This window comes from Hylobates moloch, unplaced genomic scaffold (assembly GCF_009828535.3).
Source record: "Hylobates moloch isolate HMO894 unplaced genomic scaffold, HMol_V3 SCAFFOLD_23, whole genome shotgun sequence".
Taxonomy (NCBI): Eukaryota; Metazoa; Chordata; class Mammalia; order Primates; family Hylobatidae; genus Hylobates; species Hylobates moloch.
In genome coordinates this window covers 30,400,069-30,425,018 of record NW_026652298.1, presented here as the reverse complement: position 1 = coordinate 30,425,018, position 24,950 = coordinate 30,400,069, and the positions used below count along the sequence as shown (strand labels likewise).

At 44.5% G+C, this 24,950-nt stretch overlaps 1 protein-coding gene and 1 pseudogene across 8 annotated transcripts in view; both read right to left on the bottom strand.

The window, feature by feature from the left end:
* The window catches only part of GSPT1 (G1 to S phase transition 1), a 49,894-nt gene extending 25,458 nt beyond the window's left edge, over positions 1–24,436 (bottom strand). The window contains exons 1-5 of one of the 8 annotated variants that reach the window (XM_032145203.2): positions 24,418–24,436; positions 5,808–5,849; positions 5,656–5,697; positions 4,076–4,303; positions 2,475–2,508 (exon numbers count right to left, since the gene is read on the bottom strand). In XM_032145203.2, the coding sequence (XP_032001094.1) occupies positions 2,475–2,508; positions 4,076–4,303; positions 5,656–5,677 (284 nt within the window). In that variant the 5' untranslated portion in view covers positions 5,678–5,697; positions 5,808–5,849; positions 24,418–24,436. Of the gene's footprint in view, positions 1–2,474; positions 2,509–4,075; positions 4,304–5,655; positions 5,710–5,807; positions 5,850–23,733; positions 24,141–24,417 lie in introns of those variants that run through there. The other 7 variants (XM_058434229.1, XM_032145197.2, XM_032145199.2 and 4 more) reach the window with 7 other exon arrangements.
* LOC131382402 (cytochrome c oxidase subunit 6C-like) lies at positions 11,040–11,954 on the bottom strand (annotated as a pseudogene).
* Positions 24,437–24,950: the final 514 nt, after the last annotated feature.

Genomic DNA, 24,950 nt, shown 5'->3' with positions numbered 1-24,950 from the left:
TGAGTTGGGAGGACTGCCTGGGTCCAAGAGGTTGAGGCTGCAGTGAGCCATGATTACACAACTGCCCTCCAGCCTAGACAAGAGAGATCCTTTCTCCAAAAAAAAAAATGGCTGGGCATGGGGCTCAGACCTATAATCCTAGCACTTTGCGAAGCCGAAGGAGGCGGATCACAAGGTCAGGAGTTCAAGACCAGCCTGACCAACATGGTGAATCTCATCTCTACTAAAAATACAAAAAAATTAGCCAAACATAGTAGTGCATGCCTGTAATCCCAGCTACTTGGGAGGCTGAGGCAGGAGAATCGCTTGAACCCGAGAGGCGGAGGTTGCAGTGAGCCAAGATCACGCCACCGCACTCCAGCCTGGGCGACAGAGAAAGATTCCGTTTTAAAAAAAAAAAAAAAAAAGAAAAGGGAAAACAATAACCTTATAGTGGACAATCTTGACAGATGACACCTTAACCAAGTAATCATGACTAATTTCACCAGTAATAAGGAAGTTTTGATGAATGACTATGGTTATAAGATGTTAACATCAGGGCAGGATGAATGAAGGGAACTTCCTGTACTGTTTTTGCAACCATTCCGTAAATCTAAAATTATTTCAAAATACAGTAGATTTTTTGGGGTGTTTTTTTTTTAAGTAAATATAAGGTGGGCATGGTGGTAGCAAGCGTGTACTCCCAGCTACTTAGGAGGCTGAGGTAGGAGGATCAGTTGAGCACATGAATTTGAAGCTATAGTGTGCTATGATCCCCCCTATAAATAGCCACTACTACCCTCCAGCCTGGGCAACACAGTGAGACCTGGTCTCTTAAAATAAATATAGTTTTATTTTTATTTTTTATAGAAATGAGGGTCTCACTATATTGCCCTGGCTGTTCTTGAAGCCTGGGCTCAAATGATCCTTCCACCTTGGCCTCCCAAAATGCTAGGATCACAGGTATGAACCACCATGCCCAGCCGAGTAAATTTAAAAATAAAATAACAAGTAAATGTAAATGTAGATACTATAGAAAAGAGAAAAAAATTGCAACAATGTTGTCTAGGCAAGTAAGTCTTACGACTTGTCAAAATGAGATAATAATTTTAAAATAGTTCGTTAGTAATGCATACTTCCCTCGACTCAATCCAATTCAAAGCCCTCCTTTCCCTATAGCTTTCATCTGTGTTCTCCATGTAGACATCTATAGTGCAGTGCATCTAAGCATTTGCATGTAGAAACCCATTGTGATGCCACCAAAACTTACAGCCCATCAGCAAAAAATATACACTGTCCTGAAATACAACATCATATCGCTGTGACACTTCAACCACAGAGACCTGGTGAAGCACCCCTGTTTAACAGCCTTAGGGTCTCTGTTGTGGAAATGTTCACAAGTAACTGACAAGATTACCAATGATGATTAGCCAGGTGTGGTTAATCACACCTGCATCCCAGCACTTTGGGAGGCAGAGGTGGGCAGACCACTTGACCCCAAGAGGTCAAGACCAGCCTGGGCAATATGACAAAACACCACCTCTACAAAAAACACAAAAATTAGCCAGGCCTGGTCGCATGCACCTGTAATCCCACCTCCTTGGGAGGCTGAGGTGGAAGGATTGCTTGAGCCCAGGAGGTCGAGGCTGCAGTGAGCCAAAATCATGCCGCTGCACTCCAGCCTTGGTGACAGAATGAGACCCTATCTCCAAAAAAAAAAAAAAAAAAAAAAAAAAATTTAACTAGGCAAGATGATGGCAAGTCCTCTAGGTCCTCTGATGACACAGTTTGAAGAAATGGGTCTAATTTAGAGAAGCAATTAAAAATTTAGGACTTTTTAGTTATCAAGATTTGTCAATACTAAAATGCATTACTAAAGGCCAGCCACGGTCATTTCATACCTAAGAAATTCCTATAATACAATCAAAAAATTATCTTCGCATTTTAGCTAGTCTATCTGTCTTTTATTAAATCCATATACATTTAAGGAGCTGATGAATGAGGAAAAAACAGTTCCCCCATTCACCAGATTCAAGAGCTGGTTTTCATTATTCCCATGTATGTTATATGCACAGGAGACTAAGATTTCCCATAATCTAGAGTTCTATGTTCATTTTTTATTTTTAAAAAATGTAAAAAGCTTTCAGAAACACATATAACACTAGTAATAATCACATTACAAAAACTACTACTTTTAAAAAAATTCAAGTAGGGACAGAGTCTCACTGTGTTGCCCAGGCTGCTTTCAAACTCCAGACCTCAAGTCAAGTGATCCTCCCACCTCAGCCTCTCAAAATGCTGGGATTATAGGGTGTTCCACCACACCAGGCCAAAAATCACTTCTTAACATCAGTATTACGTCCCAGTAATTTCATTTTTAATTTTTCTTTGGGGTACCCGTTTTATCTCCTTTGTGTGACTGTATGAAGGTTTACAATGCCTAAAATTCATGACATCAATTTAACTCTGTTATTTAACAAAAGATACAGACTTACATTATTTGTCCTCCAATGGTTGACTTGCCAGCATCTGAAAGTAACATCAACATGCAAACCATAGGTTAAAACCAAAAACCAATGGCTACATATACAAACAACAGCGCCCTTTAACATACATAATTAAATCTTCCATAAGAATTTGAGGCATAAATCCTAGTTCATTACCCTTCTACTTTTGAAAATGAGGCTCAAGGCTGGGCTCGGTGGCTCACGACTGTAATTCCAGCACTTTGGGAGGCCGGTGAGGGCAGATCACCTGAGGTCAGGAGTTCGAGACCAGCCTGGCCAACATGGTGAAACCCTGTTTCTACTAAAAATACAAAAATTAGCTAGGTGTGGTGGCGGCCGCCTGTAATCCTAGCTACTTGGGAAGCTGAGGCAGGAGAATTACGTGAACTCGGGAAGCAGAGGTTGCAGTGAGCCAAGATCACACCATTGCACTGCAGCCTGGGCGACAAGAGTGAAATTCCGTCTCAAAAAAAAAAAAAAAACTTTCCTTAAACACTTTACTGATAAAGGAAAGAATTTTTTAACAGATTACTCCGAAAGCACAGCGGCAACAGACTATAAATTCCCCAAGAGGAGTTTCAGAGAGCAAAAGCACCTGAGAACTGTGAACTACATTTAGGTGCTTTTCCTTTCACTTATAGCAAATAAGGTATGTACTCCTTTACACCTTTTTTTTCCCCTGAGACAGAATCTTGCTCTGTTGCCCAGAGCTGGAGTGCAGTGGCGTGATCTCAGCTCACTGCAACCTCCACCTCCAGGGTTCAAGCAATTCTCCTGCCTCAGCCTCCGGAGTAGCTGGAATTACAGGCTCATGCCACCACACCTGGCTAATTTTTGTATTTTTAGTAGAGACAGGGTTTCACCATGTTGGTCAGGATAGTCTTGAACTCCTGACCTCGCGATCTGCCCGCCTTGGCCTCCCAAAGTGCTGGGATTGTAGGCGCCAGCCACAGTGCCCTTTACACTTTCAAGAGTTCTTGCTACTAAAAGAAGGGGTACAGTGTTTCATATTCGGGGAGAAGGCAGAGATAGCAGAAATGAAAGACACATAATTCTGTATTTTTTTTCTCACAATTCTGGGGATAGGTCAGATAATTAGAGAATATCTGAGTAAATTAAATAAATTTGTTCTTTGGTTTTTTGCTAAACCAGCAACCTGGCAAGCATCTAGAAGTTACTCCAAATTATTGATTTCTGCTTCACACAAAATCAAGTTATCTGGTAAGGTCAATCCCATTAAAATTAATAAGTTAACTGAGGTTCACATAAAAAAGGGCACATTTTCTAAGACACTGATATATAATACTATGCTCAACTACCATCAATGGTCAATAGACTAATTATATGTTACATACAATATACTGAGGTTTTTCTTCCAGCATCTATGCCATTACAGAATTATTCATTTGCCTAAACTTCAAGAAAAAAGTACTTGCAATTTTACGCCAGCTAAAAAAAATCTAGCAAGTTAAAAATCAAGACATTTTCAATTAATTTGCTTCAGTTTCACTAAACATCTCCAAGTAGCTAAAAAAGATGTTCCATGTTCCATGTATCCAGTAACTTTAACTGCTATGAGAGCAGCTTACCTACGTGCCCAATGAATACTACATTTACATGCTCTTTCTTAGGAGCACCTGGCGGTGCAACCACAGACTTAGGTTTTGGGATTTCCTCTTCCTCCTCCATCATTTCATGGGCACTTTCCTCTGGCGGCCTTCCATCTCCCAAGGAACCACCCCCTGGCTCTGCTTCACTTATTTCTTCTTTGTGCTCCCATGATTCTTCTGGAGACATTTCTGTCTCTCCATTTTCTACTGAAGGAAGACATTTTAACTTAGTATTCTGAAAAAGACTTACAATCTATACTTTAAAATACACTAGCTTTAAAACAACAAATGGAAGTTTGCATATATAGTTCCATTTCCTAATGCCTAGTGACACATAAGCAGGAAAATCTCTTTCATAACAGAAATGGGTGACAGCTTTCAAGGCAGACTCAACTCTGGTATCAGATCAGAGGGCACTGACTCATAGGCTGAGATTGCTATTTTAGCAAGGCTTCATTTTCATAAGGGCAAACAAAATTTAAACAAGAGTTCTAAGATTCCCAACAGCCTAGTTATTCCAGTGTTGAGACACCCTGATAGTAAGAAAACAAAGAAAGTTTAAAATCGTGACACACGAAAACTATGAAAGGATTTAGGAAATATATTCTTTTTCCTCTTAAAGTAATAAAACTTTGGCATCAACTTTAATCACTCTGGGAACATGAAACCCTTAAGAATAAAGTTATAAAAAGGAAGAACATTTTTCACCAAGAAAACAGAACGTGTGGCTGGGCACGGTGGCTCATGCCTGTAATCCCAGCACTTTGGGAGGCCGAGGTGGGCGGATCACGAAGTCAGGAGTTCGAGACCATCCTGACCAACATAGTGAAACTCCGTCTTTACTAAAAATACAAAAATTTGCCAGGTGTGGTGGTGTGCGCCTGTAATCCCAGCTACTCAAGAAGCTGAGGCAGGAGAATCACTTGAACCCAGGAGGCGGAGGTTGCAGTGAGCCAAGATTGCACCACTACGCTCCAGCCTGGGCGACAGAGCGAGACTCCGTCTCAAAAAAAGAAAACAGGGGCCGGGCGCGGTGGCTCACGCTTGTAATCCCAGCACTCTGGGAGGCCGAGGCGGGCGGATCACAAGGTCAGGAGATCGAGACCACGGTGAAACCCCGTCTCTACTAAAAAATACAAAAAATTAGCCGGGCGTGGTGGCGGGCGCCTGTAGTCCCAGCTACTCGGAGAGGCTGAGGCAGGAGAATGGTGTGAACCCGGGAGGCGGAGCTTGCAGTGAGCCGAGATGGCGCCACTGCACTCCAGCCTGGGCGAAAGAGCAAGACTCCGTCTCAAAAAAAAAAAAAAAAAAAAGAAAACAGAACATGTACAAGTATTTAAATTGACTTGACCATTCCTCCACTCCATTTTATTTGCAATTATTAAGTTTATCAAGGCAGTGTTAGTGCCTGGTTTGTTCTACTTTCTAAATACTAAGCAAAGACTCAATGTGTCTTAAATGTAGGCATTACAATAATCCTAACACTTACATAATGCACCTTAAATCTTGAGAGTGAAAGTTTCGTATTACTGTGTTAATATGGTCAGAAATTTTCTTACCAATAGGTTCTGAAAGTTCCATGCTAACAGCTGAATTTGAACCTAGACAAGAGACTGAAATATAATATATATTTACAAAACAGTACCTAGCTTTACACACCATAGACAACCCAACGTTTTCTCAAGTAGACTTTCAAAGAGTACATCATTACCTTCACACAATGACTGTTCCTCTTGAGAGGATTCCACAGGTGCTGTTTAACAGAAATAAGTTCTATTAAAAATTGATACTTATACATCCATTTCACTTATCTTTTAATATGCAGTAAAAACAGAAGTTCAATAACATGACACAAGCCTCAATCAATAACCCCAGATCAATGGCAGCTAACTCAGGCCTTCAAATTAGAAGTCTCTGCTTAACCTACTTTTCAAAATTCTACTAATTACAGCCAATTTTGAAACATTTTCAGCAGTTTCAATGTATTCATAAAAACATGCTTTTTCTTTTGATTTGCTTTATAAACCTTTTCTTCACAGATACTGTCAAAGTAATTTGCAGCTCAGCACAGATCAAATTAGAGATGTGCTCAACAAATACACATCTACTTCCTGTGATTCTCTCTTGGTAATCTAGCCCAAGAAAGCTGTGATTAGCCCCCCAACCTTTTTTTTTTTTTTCCGAGACTGAGTTTCACTCTTGTTGGCCAGGCTGGAGTGCAATGGCACGATCTCGGCTTACCACAACGTCCATCTCCCCGGTTCAAGTGATTCTCCTGTCTCAGCCTCCTGGGTAGCTGGGATTACAGACACATGCCACCATGCCTGGCTAATTTTGTATTTTTAGTAGAAATGGGGTTTCATCATGTTGGTCAGGCTGGTCTCAAACTACTGACCTCAGGTGTTCTGCCCACCTCAGCCTCCCAAAGTGCTGGGATTACAGGCTTGAGCCACCGTGTCCAGCCTGTGATTAGCCCTTTTTAATATTCCATACTCATGTTATCAAAATCCCTGAATAAATTAGATACCTATAAGATAAATGACATTTGTATAAAGTCCTGAAATATATATAAGCGGTTAAAAACATCCGCAGAAAAGGTGATTCCAACGATGCCAGTTTTTTCCTACACTAGAACTCTAAGACCAAGCAACAATCCAGTTTCCAGTTGCCACACTGCACATTTACTTATGACATTACTGGAAGAGATGTAGACGAAATACATACTAATAACCAAATACCTAAGTCTGCTTTTTTTGGATTTTAGTTTGTCAGATACAGACAAACCTAAATTATACTCCATTATGAATGTGCCCCTCCTTTAAAGAATCTCCGCGATAGAAAAAGATAAAGAATTAAATCATATAAATCATGCACAGCAAGTATGAAAAAATAATGAATTTGTAACCTGTAAAATTATTGCCCGGAAAGGATCAATACCTGTAAGAGTCAAGAGAAAGTGTTTTGGGCCCAACCTTCAATAGCATCAAATGTTGAGTAAAATAATTTCCTGTCCCTGATAGGTAAAGGACAACCAAATTGTTTTTCTTTTTTTTTTTTAAATGACAGGCTCAGATTGTCACTTAGGAAGATCTTTTTCTTGCAGCTTAAACTACATGAACTAGAGTGGGCAAGACCCCACAGGCAGGAAGACCCACATCACCCCTGCAAGAAAGCATGCCATGGGGACAACCAAGCAATACAACTGGGAGGGGATGGGGGCTACACCTGACAGGAGTTGGGAGAAAGGGTCTAAGATGACCCCAAGCTGTGGGATGAGTAGGACATTAACAGAGGGGAAACGCATTTGAACCTGGTTTGGAAGAAGACAGAAACTGTACTTCAGACACAATACAGATTAACTTTTTTTTGCTTTTCCATTTTGAAGAAAAGTTTAAGGATAAGGTAGGGAAAAATTACTCAATTTTCAGAGAAAGCCAGGCAGTACTGAGAGAATCAAGTTCATAGGCCACCCTAAGAAGGAGGTGACAGCATGGGGTACTCTCAGAGCTTGGAACTGAGCTGACTCCTAGGTTTAACTCCTGGCTTATCACAAGCTGTGAATGCACTTATTCCATTGAAATTGTGCGAATGATATACCATCTACCTGGGAGGATTGTTGAGGAGTTTATGGGAGGAAATGGGAGAATAATTTGTTTAGTGTCAGTTAAAGAACTCCTGGCATATTCAACAAATGTCAGTCTCCATCTGCTATGTAACTACTCCAACTCAATCCTATCAATATGTATTGAGTATCAGCCAGGCACGGTGGCTCACACCTGTAATCCCAACACTTTGGGAGGCCGAGGCGGGAGATCATTTGAGTTCGGGAGTTCAAGACCAGCCCGGCCAACATGGCAAAACCCTGTCTCTACTAAAAATACAAAAAAATTAGCTGGGTGTGGTGCACACCTGTAATCCCAGCTACTCAGGAGGCCAAGGCAGGAGAATCGCTTGAACCTGGGAGATGGAGGTTGCTGTGAGCCAAGATCACATCACTGCTCCAGCTTGGGCAACAAGAATGAAACTCTGTCTCAAAAAAAAAAAATTAATAAAAATGAATATGCATGTATATATGTATTGAGTATCTATTATGGGCCAGACAAGGATAAAAGTACTCACAAATCCATACTGTGTAGGGGGTGGAGGTGGAGGTGGTAGCAATTTGCTCTAATTTTTATTGAGCCCTACGTGCCGACTACTAGCTCATCCCCACCAAAAGCCCTAGGAAACAGATCCTGTAATCCCTACCATCTAACATACAGGCCCATCAGAATCAACTGCAGGCATTTCCAAGTTATGCAAGTGCCATCTTCCCCTTCCTCAGATAATCCCTGCTGAAAATCAGTGTACAAGTAAACTAAGCTCTGACGGACATACAGTTATGATGTACTGCGTATCTTAAGGCCGGAAAATGACGGGTGTGGTGGGCTTCCTCACCACTCTCAAGCGTATCACTAACTGTAACAGTTTTTCAAAACCAAACAGTACTTACACCTGACCACTTAGTTCCTGACACCAACTATTACATTTACAATACAGATGGCTCCTCAACTTACAATGGATTGTAAGTTGCAAATGGGTTGGGCATGGTGGCTCACACCCGTAGTCCTAAACCTGTGGGAGTCCAAGGTGGGAGGATGGCAAGAGTTTGAGACCAGCCTGGGCAACATGGCAAAACCCCATCTGTACAAAAAAAAAAAAAAAAATTGTTGGGAGTGGCGGCATGCGCCTGCAGTCCCAGCTGCTGGGGGGCTGAGCCCGAGAGGTCAAGGTTGCAATGAGTCCTGACTATACCACTGCACTCCAGCCTGGGCAAGAGAGTGACACCTTGTCTCAAAAAATAAAAATAAAACCGATATATTTCTACCCTATCTTCATACATACACAGTAAACCTTTACTTGTTCATTCTACTCTGGTCTTATTCATGACTCACATAACATCCAGATTTTACTGGCTACTAATGAGCCTGGGCTTAGAATTTTCCTAGGTTGAACTGTTCATGGCTACAAAATAGATGATTAGGGTGTAATTTCTCACATCCTGCATGGTTCGCAGCTGCTAGTAAAGGAAGTTAGAACCCTCTCAAGGAATGAAATTACAGTTTCAAGTTTTCCAATGTTACCTCTATGTTTAGAAACACACCCTTATTAACTATTTAAAAATGGAACAATTTTTTGTAAGTGGGAAAGCTTTCAGAATGAGTGCAACTGCCATGCCCCAAATTACAAGGAAAAACTAAGTATGAGACCAGCCTGGGCAACATGGCAAAACCCTATCTCCACAAAAAAAAAAAAAAAATCTATATATATAAATTAGGCTGGACATGGTGGCTCATGCTTGTAGTCCCAGCTACTCAAGAAGCTGAGGCAGGAGAATCGCTTGAGCCCAGGTAGCAGAGGTCACAGTGAGCCAAGACTGTACCACTGCACTCTAGCCTGGATGAAAGAGTGAGACCCTGTCTCAAAAAAAAAGAGGAAAAACTAGGCTGGGCACGGTGGCTCACGTCTGTAATCCCATGACTTTTGGAGGTGGAGGCGGGCGGATCACCTGAGGTCAGGAGTTTGAGACCAGTCTGACTAATATGAGGAAACCCCAACTCTACTAAAAATACAAAAATTTGCTGGGCATGGTGTATTGTGCCTGTAATCCCAGCTACCTGGGAGGCTGAGGCAGGAGAATCACTTGAACCCAGAAGGCAGAGGTTGCAGTGAGCTGAGATCGCGCCATTGCACTCCAGCCTGCGCAACAAGAGTGAAACTCCGTCTTTAAAAAAAAAAAAAAAAAAAAGGCCAGGCGCAGTGGCTCATGCCTGTAATCCCAGCAATTTGGGAGGCCGAGGCAGGTGGATCACGAGGTCAGGAGATCGAGACCATCCTGGCTAACACGGTGAAACCCCATCTCTACTAAAAATACAAAAAATTAGCCGGGCTTGGTGGCAGGCGCCTGTAATCCCTGCTACTAGGGAGGCTGAGGCAGGAGAATGGCGTGAACCCGGGAGGCGGAGCTGGCAGTGAGCTGAGATCACGCCACTGCACTCCAGCCTGGGTGACAGAGCAAGACTCCATCTCAGAAAAAAAAAAAGGGGCAAAACTAATAGTATAATTTATAGTAAAGGAAGATTAATGAATTGGCTGCGATACTTGGTACATTACCACAAATTTCAAAACATGAAGATTTTACCAGAAAACAGTAGAACACCAGTAGTACTGCCTGTGATACAGATACAGATGATAAACTGGATCTTTTTTTTTTTTTTAAGAGATGGAGTCTCGCTCTGTCGCCCAGGTTGGAGTGTACTATCGCAGTCTCGGCTCACTGCAATCTCCACCTCCTGGGTTCAAGCGATTCTCCTGCTTTAAGTCCCGAGTAGCTAGGATTATAGGCGCGTGCCACCACACCCAGCTAATTTTTGTAGTTTTAGTAGAGACGGGGTTTCACCATGTTGGCCAGGATGGTCTCAAACTCCTGACCTCATGTGATCTGCCCGCCTCAGCCTCCCAAAGTCCCGGGCTTACAGTCATGAGCCACCACACCTGGCCTTAAATTTTTTATAGAGATGGGGTTTCAATAGGTTCCCCAGACTGGTCTCCAACTCCTGAGCTCAAGCAATCCACCCACCTCAGCCTCCCAAAGTGCTGGGATTACAGGTGTGAGCCACCGTGCCCGGCTTCCAAAACATTTTAATCACCCCAAAAGGAAACCCGTATTCATTTAGCAGTTATTGCCCATACTCTCTCCTAGCTTCTGGCAGCCACCAGTCTGTTTTCTGTCTCTGTGGATTTACCTCTTCTGAATATTTCATATCAATGGAGTCATAGAATATGTGGTGTTTGTGTTGTTTTCACCATAATCAAATTTTAACTATCAATCCAGTTATCAGGCCAGGCACGGTGGCCCATGACTGCAATCCTAGCACTTTAGGAGGCTGAGGCAGGTGGAGCACATGAGGTCAGGAGTTTGAGACCAGCCTGGCCAACATGGTGAAACCCCATCTCTACTAAAATACAAGAATTAGCCAGGGTGATGACAGGTGCCTATAATCCCAGCTACTCAGGAGGCTGAGCCAGGAGAATCTGGCAATCTTGAACTTGGGAGGTGGAGGTTGCAGTGAGCTGAGATTGCACCACTGCACTCCAGCCTGGGCTTAACAGTGAGACTCTGTCTCAAAAAAAAAACAAACAACAAAAAAATTAAAAATTAGCTGGGTGTGGTGGCACGTGTCTGTAGTGCCAGCTACTTGGGAGGCTGAGGTGGGAGGATCACTTGAACCCAGGAGGTGGAGGGACGCTTCAGTGAACCAAGATCGCACCACTGCACTCCAACCTGGACCATGGTGTGAGACCCTGTCTCCAAAAAAAAAAACTTAATGTTTTAAAACTACATAGAATTGCTGGTTGTACAACACAGTGTGAGCGTACTAAATGCCACTGAATTGTTCATTTTAAAATGGTTTTATTTATTTGTCAATTGTTTATCAAGAGGAACTATTAGCCCACATTCATGTGTCATAGTTCAGGAACACGAGTCAGTGACAAACTTCTAGGTAATTCAACCTCAAGAAATTCTTTATATTCCAAGATTACTTTAAACTCTGAAAGATACCAGCCTTCTTCATCTGCTCAAAATCTCATAATTTCTGTAGAAATCTGCATATGCCTTCTTTCTTGGTTCACCCACACCAAACTTATACAAAGCTGCAACCCCCAGGTATACCATGAATGCTCCAAACATATGAAATCACAGACGCTTGGCCAGAAGGCCACGCATCTGAGGTTTTGGCAACACTTCGGGAGCCATGGTAGTTACTGTCCTTGACACATATGCCAACCTCAACACCAACAACCTTCCTGACTTTTATTTTATATTTTATTTTATTTTATTATTTATTTTGAGTCTTGCTCTGTTGCCAGGCTGGAGTGCAGTGGTGCAATCTTGGCTCACTGCAAGCTCCGCCTCCCGGGTTCAAGTGATTCCCCTGCCTCAGCCTCCCGAGTAGCTGGGACTACAGGCACGCGCCACCACGCCTGGGTAAGGTTTTGTATTTTTAGTAGAGATGGGGTTTCACCATGTTGACCAGGATGGTCTTGATCTCCTGACCTTGTGATCCGCCCACCTCGGCTTCCTAAAGTGCTGGGATTACAAGTGTGAGCCACCAGGCCCAGCCAGTTTTATATTATGTGGATTTTGCTTCAATTTTTAAAAAGAGTGTACAATTTTTTTTTAAAGCTATGATCATGGATCAAAGGACCTGAATATGGAGAATCCTACTTGGCCAGCATATCCACACAGCATACGTCAGTCAAGGCCACAGACATCATGGCAGGTAAAAAAAAAGCTACATTTTGATTCAAGTTACATGTTTTAAACACAAATGTTTGGCTAATTCTTAAAAAGTGCTTGATGCATGTATTTCATAAATCAGCAACTTAAATTCATACTGCTTTAGATACAGATAGAAAACTAATCTTTAAGCCGGGTGTAGTGGCTCATGCCTGTAAAACCAACACTCTGAGAAGCAAGGCAGGAGGATCACTTGAGGCCAGGAGTTTGAGACCAGCCTGGGAAACACAAGGAGTCTTCGTCCTTACGAAAAATTTAAAAATTAGCCGGGTATAGTGGCACAGGCCTGTAGTCCCAGGCAGGAGAATCACTTGAACCTGGGAGGTGGAGGCTGCAGTGAGCGGTAATCACATCACTGCACTCCAGCCTGGGTGACAGAGCAAGACCCTGTATCAGCCGGGCGTGGTGGCTCACGCTTGTAATCCCAGCACTTTGGGAGGCCGAAGCGGGTGGATCACGAGGTCAGGAGATCGACACCATGGTGAAACCCCGTCTCTACTAAAAATACAAAAAATTAGCCAGGCGTGGTGGCGGGCACCTGTAGTCCCAGCTACTCGGAGAGGCTGAGGCAGGAGAATGGCATGACCCCGGGAGGCGGAGCTTGCAGTGAGCCGAGATTGCGCCACTGCACTCCAGCCTGGGTGCCTGGGTGACAGAGCGAGACTCCGTCTCAAAAAAAGAAAAAAAAAGAAAAAGACCCTGTATCAAACAGTAACAACAAAACACAGCCATCCTAAGTGAAATTGTAGTTTTGTTAGCTAAATGGGTGTTCATTAAAGAAAAATACAACTTCAGAGCTGTCACAGAAGTGAGACACGTTGCATGAAAGTGAGAAATATGTGTGACAAAATTCGGTCCAAGTTTCTATAGTGATGGAAATGTTTTATATCTGTGCTGTGATATGATAGTCACCAGCCACATGTGGTTATTAAGCACTGGAAACATGGCTATTATGACTGAGAAACTGAATTTTAAATTTAATTTTAATAAATTTAAATAGCCACATGTGGTTCTCGATTATACTTTGGATAACAGTTCTAGCTCAAGGATTCTCCTTAATTGTAGCAGACACTTGCCTACCTAATCCACCATTTCTATCCCATTCCCTGTCCATCCCCCACCCTGAAGGGCTAATGATCACTCCCCTAGGCCACTGCGCCCGGCCTAGGACATGACACCTCTTTAAATTAGAGGCACACATGGGGACCGGGTGCAGTGGCTCACACCTGTACCTGTAATCCCAGCACTTTGGGAGGCCGAGGCAGGCAGATAACTTGAGGTCAGGAACTTGAGACCAGCCTGGCCAACGTGGTGAAACCCCGTCTCTACTAAAAAATTAAAAATTAGCCGGGTCTGCTGGCACACACCTGTAATCCCAGCTACCCAGGAGGCTATGGTGGGAGAATGGCTTGAATCGGGGAGGTGGAGGTTGCAGTGAGCTGAGATCATTGAGTCACTGCACTCCAGCCTGGGTGACAGAGCGAGAGTCTGTCTCAAAAATAAATAAATAAATAAATTATAGGTACACATGTATCTTAGTTCTTGTTCCCTAGGTTACAGACTTCCAGAATGAACTGTGGGTGGATGACTTTTTTCTCTACTTCAGTAGTCTCAACAAGTTGGCACGATGTATTGTATAGAATAAATACACAATCAATTTTTACTGAATTACCCTGTTTTCCTTTGATTTTCACACCGGTTCCTTCCAGTCACATCACTTCACTTTTTCACTTTTCTTTTTTTTCTTTTTGAGATGGAGTCTCGCTCTGTCGCCCAGGCTGGAGTGCAGTGGCACAATCTCGGCTCACTGCAACCTCCACCTCCTGGGTTCAAGCACGAGCCACCACACCTGCCCTCACTTCCCTTTTCTGACCAGGACTCCTAGCCTCCATCTGTACATTCACTGCATTTCCATTAGGGTTCAAGAGAGTGAAAACAATTTTAAACGTGCCAACTTTCTAAGAAGGGGTTAGGGAAACACTACACTCAGGAGATGTTGGGCCAGGTGTGGTGGTTCCCGCCTATAAACCCAGCACTTTGGGAGGCCAAGCTAAGAGGATTGCTTGAGGCCAAGAGTTCAAGACCAGCCAGGGCAACACAGTGAGGCTCTGTCTCTACAAAAAAAAAATGTAAAAATGAGCCAGGCGTGGAGGCATACTGCTGTAGTCCCAGCTATTTAGGAGGCTGAGGCAGGAGGATCACTTAAGCCCAGGAGGTTGAGGCCACAGTGAGCTATGATTGTGCCACTGAACTCCAGCCTGGGCAACAATGTGAGACCCTGTCTCAAAAAACAAAATTAAAGAAAGAAAATTTTAAATTAACTATGTGGTTCATACTATATTCCCACTGGATTATGCCAGAGTGGTAACGATAAAAAAGCAAGATTCATTTATCTCAGAAAGAAAATTAGGCTGAGATAATAAATCCAGCAGCCAGCAAGTCTTAATAATAGGCATTTATCTGGTAAGATCACATGAGACAATGTTTCTTGAATTTTTTTTATGAAAATCCCTCCAATAACAAAGAATGATCCCATCTCTGAACAAAAATTTGCAAGCTGAGGTTTTTTTTTTTCCCGTAGACAATACTGAAAAACAGTAAAAGCAAACACCAGAAAGAAGTCTGCAGAACACATTAAAAAATGTGGATGGTTTTGCCTTAATTACCTAACACTCTAAAAATAAAAAGGCTCAGTGGTACAGACAGTGGTGAACAGAGCTGTTTTAAAGTAATTTACATCAACATTTGCTAAAATGTAAAAAGAAGTAATTTCAAAACATTGCTTTAAATCAGAGCACTGCCTACTTATGACAAATGTCATTCTGCTACTACTGAGACAGAACACAGAGAAATGCCATAGTCCAAGCTCACGGGCCCAGTTTCTGGAGAGTCTCAGTCTACTTTAATACAAAATCACAAGGAAACCACTAGCAGTCACTACTAGAATAAACTTTGAAATGACCTAGATTCTAAGCCTCACTCCTCTCATGGATGTGACTTAAATTATTTAGCTTTACTGAGCCTTTATTTTCTCATCTATAAAATGGGTCAACAGTATCTAACCCCAAGAGAATGTTGTGAAGACTAAATAACTGATAAGGGGTGGTAACTGCTCAATAAATTTATTACAGCAAGTATTTCAAAGCCCCAAAATAATTTCAAAAACCTTTAAGAATGAAGCATTAGGCAAATGCCAGGGCCACTCTCAGAAAACACATGCTAGTTGTAGTAATTAGCTCCAGGCATGCCCTTCCTGCCCCCTGTTATTAAACAGCATGATGTGGCAGATCGAGCACTAAACTAGCAGGTGGCAAATCTGCATTCTAGACTCAATGGTGTCATTAACTCTGTGAGTGACCTTAGGCATTTACTTAGCATTTCTAAGGCTCCAGTTCCTTTATCTGAAAATGAGGAGGTTGTACAACTGCTAGGGTCATATCCAGTGCTAACATTCTAAGAACCTCTTTATTCAGACACAAAAGCAATGCCACATTATCAACCTGATTACACTTTGCATAGAGTAATTAAAATTCCATTATGTTTTTCTTTTTTTTTTTTTTTTTTTTTTTTTGAGACGGAGTCTCGTTCTGTCGCCCAGGCTGGAGTGCAGTGGCGCAATCTGGGCTCACTGCAAGCTCCGCCTCCCGGGTTCACGCCATTCTCCTGCCTCAGCCTCTCCGAGTAGCTGGGACTACAGGCGCCCGCCACCACGCCCGGCTAATTTTTTGTATTTTTAGTAGAGACGGGGTTTCACCATAGTCTCGATCTCCTGACCTCGTGATCCGCCCGCCTCGGCCTCCCAAAGTGCTGGGATTACAAGCGTGAGCCACCGCGCCCGGCCCCATTATGTTTTTCAAACAACCCTGAAAGACAGTCTTATGAGCTACATCCTAACTACTTCAAAAACAATTTGAGGCCAGGCGCAGTGGCTCACACATGTAATCCCAGCACTTTGGGAAGCTGAGGCGGGCAGATCACTTGACGTCAGGAGTTCGAGACCAGCCTGGCCAGCATGGCAAAGCCCTGTCTCTACTACAAATACAAAAATTAGCTGGGGGTGGTGGTGCACATGTGTAATCCCAGCTACCTGGGAGGCTGAGGCAGGAGAATCGCTTGAACCAGGAAGGCAGAGGTCGCAGTGAGCTAAGATGGTGCCAGTGCATTCCAGCCTGGGTGACAGAGAGGGATTCATCTCAAAAACAAAAAACAAACAAAAAACCATTTAAATAACATTTAAAATACACAAACCAAAACCATTTCAGATACCCTCAAAAGAGTACAAAAATAACTAATGGCCAGGTGTGGTGGCTCACACCTGTAATCCCAGCACTTTGGGAGGACGAGGTGGGTGGCTCACTTGAGGTCAGTAGCCACCAAGACCATCCTGGCCAACATGGTGAAACCCTGTCTCTACTAAAAATACAAAAATTAGCCAGGCAGGGTGGTGCACGCCTGTAATCCCAGCTACTCGGGAGACTGAGGCAGGAGAATCGCTTGAACACGGGAGGTGGAGGTTGCAGTGAGCCGAGATCACACCACTGCACTGCAGCCGGGGCAACAGAGGGAGACTCTGTCAAAAATAAAAAAAAAAACAAAACATTTTTCTGCTACCAAAATTAACCACCCAAAGGCAATGGACAAGTAGTATGGTAACATACTGGAGTTCTACAGAAATATTCAACCAGGAAATTACCCAGTGACATTCTGCAGAATGCGCTTATTTTCTTTTTTTCAAGTGAAGCGACATACAGTTACCTAGTGGGAACGTGGTTTGGAAGTGAGTGTCACCACGGTTAGGTCAGGTGGTCGAGAAAGCCTTATTAAGTGTTCTTCTCCCTTTGAAAGTAGAATTATGATGGCAAACCGGTTCAACTTGGAGTACTGTAACAACTAGGTTTCCTTAGAACAAAGACATTTACAAAGGAGCCATATAAATCTACAGCCTCGGCTCACTTTGTTAAACTCTACTGAAAACAAGGCAGAGGCCGGGCGCGGTGGCTCCAGCCTGTAATCCCAGCACTTTGGGAGGCCGAGGCGGGCGGATCACGAGGTCAGGAGATCGAGACCATCCTGGCTACCACGGTGAAACCCCGTCTCTACTAAAAATACAAAAAATTAGCCGGGTGTGTTGGTGGGCGCCTGTAGTCCCAGCTACTCGGGAGGCTGAGGCAGGAGAATGGCGTGAACCCGGGAGGCGGAGCTTGCAGTGAGCCGAGATCGCGCCACTGCACTCCAGCCTGGGGCACACAGCAAGACTCCGTCTCAAAAAAAAAAAAAAAAAAAACAAGGCAGAAACTTCTAATCCTTGAAATGAATCAACAATCAACAGCTAAAAACTGTCAATTTTCTTGATTGTTCTGAGGACCTCAGACCCTTCAACCAGTAGCCAAATTCTTGCCTCCCGAAGATATTTTAAAACCAAGGGTGGAATGATGAAATTCTAAACATGCCCCAATAGACACACTAGCCAGACTCATAGTAACTGAACTCACTGCTGTTTAATACGAAATAGACAAGTACTGTAAAAAGATAACCAGTGCTCTACCTTCAGCACTCTCGACAAACTTAAAAACACAAAACTTGGCCAGGCACAGTGGCTCTTGCCTGTAATCCTAGCATTTTGGGAGGCCGAGACGGGTGGATCACTTGAGGTCAGGAGTTTGAGACCAGCCTGGGCAACACGGTGAAACCTCATCTCCACTAAAAATACAAAAATTAGCCAGGCATGGTGGTGCCTGTAATCTCAGCTACTTGGGAAGCTCAGGCAGGACAAATGCTTGAACCTGGGGAGGCAGAGGTTACAGTGAGCCAAGTTAGGGCCACTGCACTCCAGGCTGTGACAGAGCGAAACTCCATTTCAAAAAACAAAAACAAACAAAAAAACTCAGCCAGGCGTCGTGGTGGGTGCCTATAGTCCTAGCTACTCAGGAGGCTGAGGCGAAAGGATCACTTGAGCCCAGGGATTTGAAGTTACAACGAGCTATGATCACACTCATTGTACTCCAGCTTGAGTGACAAAGAAAGATCCGGTCTCTAAAAAATAATAAGTAAAAAGTTTTTTAAAATACACATAACCTTGGTGGTCAGACTTTGGCTGCAACTCTGGCCGAGGAGGCCAGAAAAAAAAATACACACAAGGTATTCGCAAAGAACGGTGAGGAGATAATAGATAAATCTTTAGTTTTATTAGAGTGACAAGACTGAAATGTTTTACTTAAGGGATTGCTGCTCTCAGCTTTGAAAGCCTTCTCTACACTCTCTGTAGGGCTCACTTACCACGCTGTGACTTCCACTAGAGTACACTGGGCATCTGATCCCTTTCTAGATTCCTTCAGGACCACAATTTATTCATCTTGGTGTTATTTCAAGTGCCTAGCATAGCATCTTACATTCAGTGGACTGGTAAATGTTTGTTAATGAGACGCTAGTACATATATCCGAGCAAAACCAGAAATTCTCATTTCTGGCAAAAATTCCATTCTAATACTGCTAACTCAACCCAGAAGGTTATCAAATCTCTTTCTCATTCCCTTCTCTTAAACCAGAAAGAAAATACTATCTGAACACTTTCAGACATTTCTTCCCCAGCAAACCAAAGCAAGCAAATGAAGGCTTAAAGCTTGTCGTCTACATTACTTCCTTAACCTGTCCAAACTGAAATTGCTGTCTTTTCATGCAGTACAACTTCAGAAAAGGTAAAAAATAAAGAACAGAAGAATGCAATAAGATATGTACTAACAGCACTATGTAAAACCTGCTCCAAAGAGGGTTTTATACCAGTCAGAAATTCTAACAGTTTAAACAACTGCTCAACTTGGCACAGCATTGCCCTAGATGATGCCTTCGCTTCTTCCCTAAATCCTCACTCTCAAGCCACTCCTACGTGTAAAACCATGAAACAAGAGGCGAAAAGGTCAGCCATGGCAGAAGAAGTAACGAAAGGCAGTGTAATACTACTGTGATACTCCAGGGATACTGTGGGGCCTCTCCTCTACCCCATCTGCTGTCCCACTGAAGCCTAAAAACACCTTTATATGAGCACTGTTCTTGCAGGCACTTCAATCTCAAAAACAGATTCTCAAATACAGAATCTTACCTATTATCTACCTCGACAGATAGAATTTAACATAATAATAAAGTGTACGGGCCTTTCTGGATTAAACAACCATTACTTCGATTTGGAACCCTCTCTACTCTGGTGGCCCTGAAGAGGTCACTTCTGAGATGCTCCAGCTTGAAACTGAGAATATTCTAAAAAGCATCTGCCAAGTGGTGATGGTTGCATAACCTTACAAACATACTAAAAGCCACTGAACTGTATGTACACTTTACTTTTTCTTTTTGGACAGTGTCTCATTTGGTCACCCAGGCTGAGTGCAGTGGTGCCATCATAGCTCACTGCAGCCTCCAGCTCCTGGGCTCAAGAGATCCTCCCACCTCAGCCTCCCAAGTAGCTGGGACTACAGGCTTGCGCCACCACACCCAGCTATTTTTTTTTTTTTTTTTTTTTGAGACGGAGTCTCACTGTCGCCCAGGCTAGAGTGCAGTGGCGTGATCTCAGCTCACTGCAACCTTCACCTCCCAGGTTCAAGTGATTCTCCTGCCTCCGCCTCCCAAGTAGCTGGGACTATGGGCGCGCAACGCCACGCCTGGCTAATTTTTATATTTTTAAGAGACGGGTTTCGCCAGAGATGGGTTTCGCCACATTGGCCAGGCTGGTCTCGAACTCCTGACCTCAGGTGATCCGTCCACCTTGGTCTCCCAAAGTGCTGGGATTACAGGCATGAGCCACTGCACCCAGCTGTATTTTGTATTTTTTATTTTTTTGTGAAGACAGGGTCTCAGTCTCACTATGTTTTATGGAGGCCTCAGGCAATCCTCTCACCTCAGCCTCCCAGAGTGTTGGATTTATAAGTGTGAGCCAATGCGCCTAGCTTGTACAGTTGAAAAGGGTGAATTTTACAGTGTGTAAGTTAAATCTCAATCATTAAAAAAAAAAAAAAAAAAAAAGGCCAGGCGTGGTGGCTCACACCTGTAATCCCAACACTTTGGGAGGCCAAGGCGGGCAGATCACCTGAAGTCAGAAGTTCAGGACCAGCCTAGCCAACATGGTGAAACCCCATCCCTACAAAAACACACACACACACAAAATAGCTGGGCATGATGGCAGGTGCCTATAATCCCAGCTACTCAGGAGGCTGAGGCAGAATTGCTTGAACCTGGGAGGAGGAGGTTATAGTCAGCTGAGATTGTGCCATTGCACTCCAGCCTGGGCAACAGAGCGAGACTCCGTCTCAGAAAAAGAAAAAAAAAAAAGTCCTCCTCAAATAAATAAGGCATTCAGCAAATACTGAACACTACAAAACAGAACGTTTCTCTTTAAAATTCAAGTTCCACAATACAATCTGCTAAGTTTTGGAGACAGTGCCTCCTCCGAGTAAGTACTGAGGGCTGCTGGTTTTATTCCATGCTTATTTCTTAATGGCACTGAGTTCTGAGAAGCACTAAAGGTGGGATGATGCAAAGAACACCACATCATTACTTTAGAAGCTCTGGCTGTTCTAAGAAGTCCAAGTAACCCTAAAATCACTAAACCAGTTTCTTATCTAGCAATAAAAAAAACTAGGTGCAAACTGCAACTTAAATACATCCTATCAGAGAAAATGCTTGTTCTAATATACATTAAGCCTTGTCTTCTATATTTTCCTTCATTTGGGGACCTCAATTTTTAAGGAGAATCTCTTGGCCAATTTACTTGGCTATAGAGAACTGTGCTTAAATGAATTACACTTAATTACACTTAAATTGGTTCCACTTAATTATTTCTTAAGGAACCTATATCCTTTAGTTTTCAAAGAGATCCAAGGTCAATACTGAATCCCAAGGTCTGACTCTCCAGGCTCCTTCAACAGCTTTCCCGGCATGCAGTTTAAAAACACACCCACCACAAATTTCAGCTATGGCTTAACTAAAGAACAAAACGTGCTAGCCCTATTGTCCACTTCCTCGCTATCAAAAAAACCCTTTGTAAGTTCCAATTCAGGTGTTATTTCCTATTTTTCCCCCTGCTTTTTTAAGCACTGATTGTTCTCCGATGCTGGCTTTTTATGGACTTAATAGACAGGAACATGCAATCCAACAGTCTCAATATAACCCTGGACCTCAATTTAGAAAATCAGTTCTTTTCCAAATAGACATCCTACATAGGATAATTTTTAAAAAACATTAACTGGCATTTTGGTAGAAGCAATTGGTAAAGTCAGTAACACCAAAATAGTTCTTTGATTAAAAACAAGAAAGCTGACCATGATGTAGGGATTTTCTTACTGACAGCTACTTCCCTAAAGGTTTCTGTATCTCCAACTTCTAGCATTGTCAAAGAGAAAAAGATTAGGTGTAACTACAAATTAGCAACTATCAGGAAGAGAGAAAGCCTGCATAAGAGGTAATACCTAGTCACCAACAGTGACCATTCTAGACCAAGGATGGTTATCCCCGGATGACTGGCTGGACAGGCTGTAAATGGAATCCTGAGTCTAGTCAGAGTGGTGCTGGTGGCTCCGCAGAAAGGAGGAAGAGCCAAGAAAGAAAATGGCTGGATAAAGAATCTGCAAAGTAAGGTAGAGAATGGACACTTTTAGGAGCTGAGAAGTGAACTAGGTTAGGCAGTCAAAATGGCTTGATGTAAGTCAAGAATTACAAGCTAAGCTTCCTTATTCAAAAGGAAAGCATCGTCTACTGCCGTACACCCTGAATGTGCTGGATCTCCTCAAAAGAAAACATCAACCACCCACACAAATAAAAGAAATGCCACTGTAAACAAAACCACCACATCAACCGTGTTGACGTACATACGTCATCAGAGTGTTTCTCCAAACGCTATCCTTTTACCACGAAAGAGTAAACGGTGACAAAAGTTTCTGTAGAAACCAAACTCCTGGAGCACTTTTATAATGTCCGCTTATCTAAGAACCACCACAATACAGAACTTTAAAGACAGAAATCAACAATATGTTCTCACTTAAAATGCGCTGGATGTCATGACCCAGCCCACTAATGTCCTGGCTAAATGATGAAAGAACGTTCAGCCTTTTCCTTCCTTTCTCATTTTCTCTTTAAGGAAACACTGATACTTCCTAAAATAAGCACCATTAGGAAGAGAATACTTAAGTTCACTCATTTGACATTCCTACAAAATCAGTACCTGAAAGCATGCTACCTACCACAAAATAAGCACCATTATGAGAATACTTAAATTCACTCATTTGATATTCCTACAACGTCAGCACCTGCAAGCATGCTACCTACCACTTAAGCAACCCCTAAGTACGGGAAGATGTTTAAAAACCAACGTTAACTCGAAATCACAGAATGTATGTCTACTAGCTACGGTCAGAAAGACACGTGACAACTATTAAATTATAACAAATGCTCAAGCGTCTGAAGAAATAGACTGAATTACTGACACACGAACACAGTGAGTTACTCCAAGCAATCTGAATAAGGTCAACGATTTTACAGCAATGAAAATTCTCTAAACGTGTCGCTGACAAGGATAATACAGTAAGCTTCACTTTAAAAAGACACAAATCAATATAGTCTCTTATCACACATTAAGTGAGACCTAACTTTGTGGCACTTTGTAAACTTTAGAAGCGTACACGATGCTAAGGGTAAAACAGATCTTGGTATTGATAGCCAAGTTTCTGCCCGATCACAAGGCTGCAATGCATCTTGGGATTCCTTCAGGACGGTTCGGGGACACGGATAACTTAAAACGTAATTATAGTTTCAATAGTAGAAAATGCAACAGAAGACGCTCTCTCGGCTGGGCCTAAGGTGAAAGGAAAACTCGGGCATTTGTCCTCCCCAACTCCTTGGATCTCTAAACGCCCACCCGACTGACTCCTGGCTCCATCTGTCCTCATTCTGCGCCTCGTGGCAGGGATCCGCCGCGGCCCCCACTCCGTCCCATACGGTTCCCATCTCAAGGGGGTAACTGCGGACTCCAGAGCAGGGCAGGGGCGCGGAGGGGCGGCACACGGGTCCGGGTCTTTGGGCGCGCTGCCCGCCGTCCGCTCCCCGCCCGGCCACCGCTGCGGGCGGCCCCAAGCAGGCCGGCTCCTGGGTTCGGGGTGCCCCACCCAGGCAGACCGCGCCACTGTCAGCGCCCCACGTGCCGGCCGGGCCTCAGGGCCGCGCGCCCCAGTACTGCACCCCTACGCCATGTGGGCTCCGGCGCCCGGCCTGGCTTCCTCCCGCGTCCCCGGGGCTGCCCCGCGTCCTGGGCCTTTACCCGCAGGGCCTCCCGCGTCGCTGCCGGCTCGGTGGTTATTGGCGGCGCCGGCAGCTGGGGGTGGCGGCGCTGCCGGGCCCCGCAGGAAAGACGGCACGAACTCGGCGGCGTGGACGTTGGGCACGAAGGGCTTGGCGTTGACGTTCAGTTGCCGGCTGAAGGCCGCGTTGAGGTTCTCCCGCTGGGCCTCGGCCGCCGCCGCCAGGGAGCCGCCGCCGCCGCCGCCGCACGAGCCCGGCCCAGGGGCTTCCATGTCCGCCTGGTCCCAGCAGTCAGGCGCCGAGTCGCTGCTGCTGCTGCCGCTGCTGCTCCCGCCGCCGCCGCCGCCGCCGCCGCCGCCGCCGCCGCCGCCACTGCCCGGATCCATGATCGGGGGGGCCGTGTGTGTGGTGGACAGAGAGCGGGAAATGGAGGCAGGGGCGCCCGGCCGGGGAGGAGTGGGCAGTGCTGACCAAGGGAAGGCGGCGGGGCAGAAAGGCCGGGAGCTAGCGACAAAGATCCCCGGCGTCGCCGCGGCAGCAGCTCCAGTCCCGACTCCACACTCGCGACGACGACAGAGGCGGCGGCGGCGGCTCAACCCTCCTCCTCGTGTGTGCGAGCGGATCTCCTCCCACCCAACACCTCCGACGGCCTCACAGCCAACCCCACGCCCGGCGCGGATTGACCCCTCGCCGCCACCCGTACCTTCGCCTCGGTAGTTCTCTGTTCTGGCCGCCCCCGTTTCCGGCTATTTAGCGCGGCGGGAGGTGGAACTACAAGTTCCGGCAGGGCCCGCGCTACCCCGCTGCGGTTTTCCCGGGGGCCGACGGGAGTCGGAGTTCAGGGACTGGGCGCAACCGGAAGCGACTCCGGCTCCCGGCAGGCAACGCGAGGAGGCAGAGGTCTGGTGGCCGCTCGGCGGCCCCACCTGTCACCTGGTAGGGGGGCAGCGGCTGGCCCTGGTTGGTGCAGCTCTGGGCTGGGCTGAAGACCGAGAGTATTTTAGCCCATAGGAGGACACAGGCTGCGGGAAAACGGACAGCATCTATAATATGGAGAAGAAAAATACACTCAGCTCCCAAAAATTCCTGTACTCTCTTTTCACCACCTTTCCTGCGTTCTCTGCTTCACAGTCTCCCTACCTGATTCTCTTTCCACCTTCTTTCTCCTCACCCCCAGCCAGATTTTGCCCTTCATTTCAAAGCCGGTGCAGATTTCAAAGCTGATTTCATTTTATG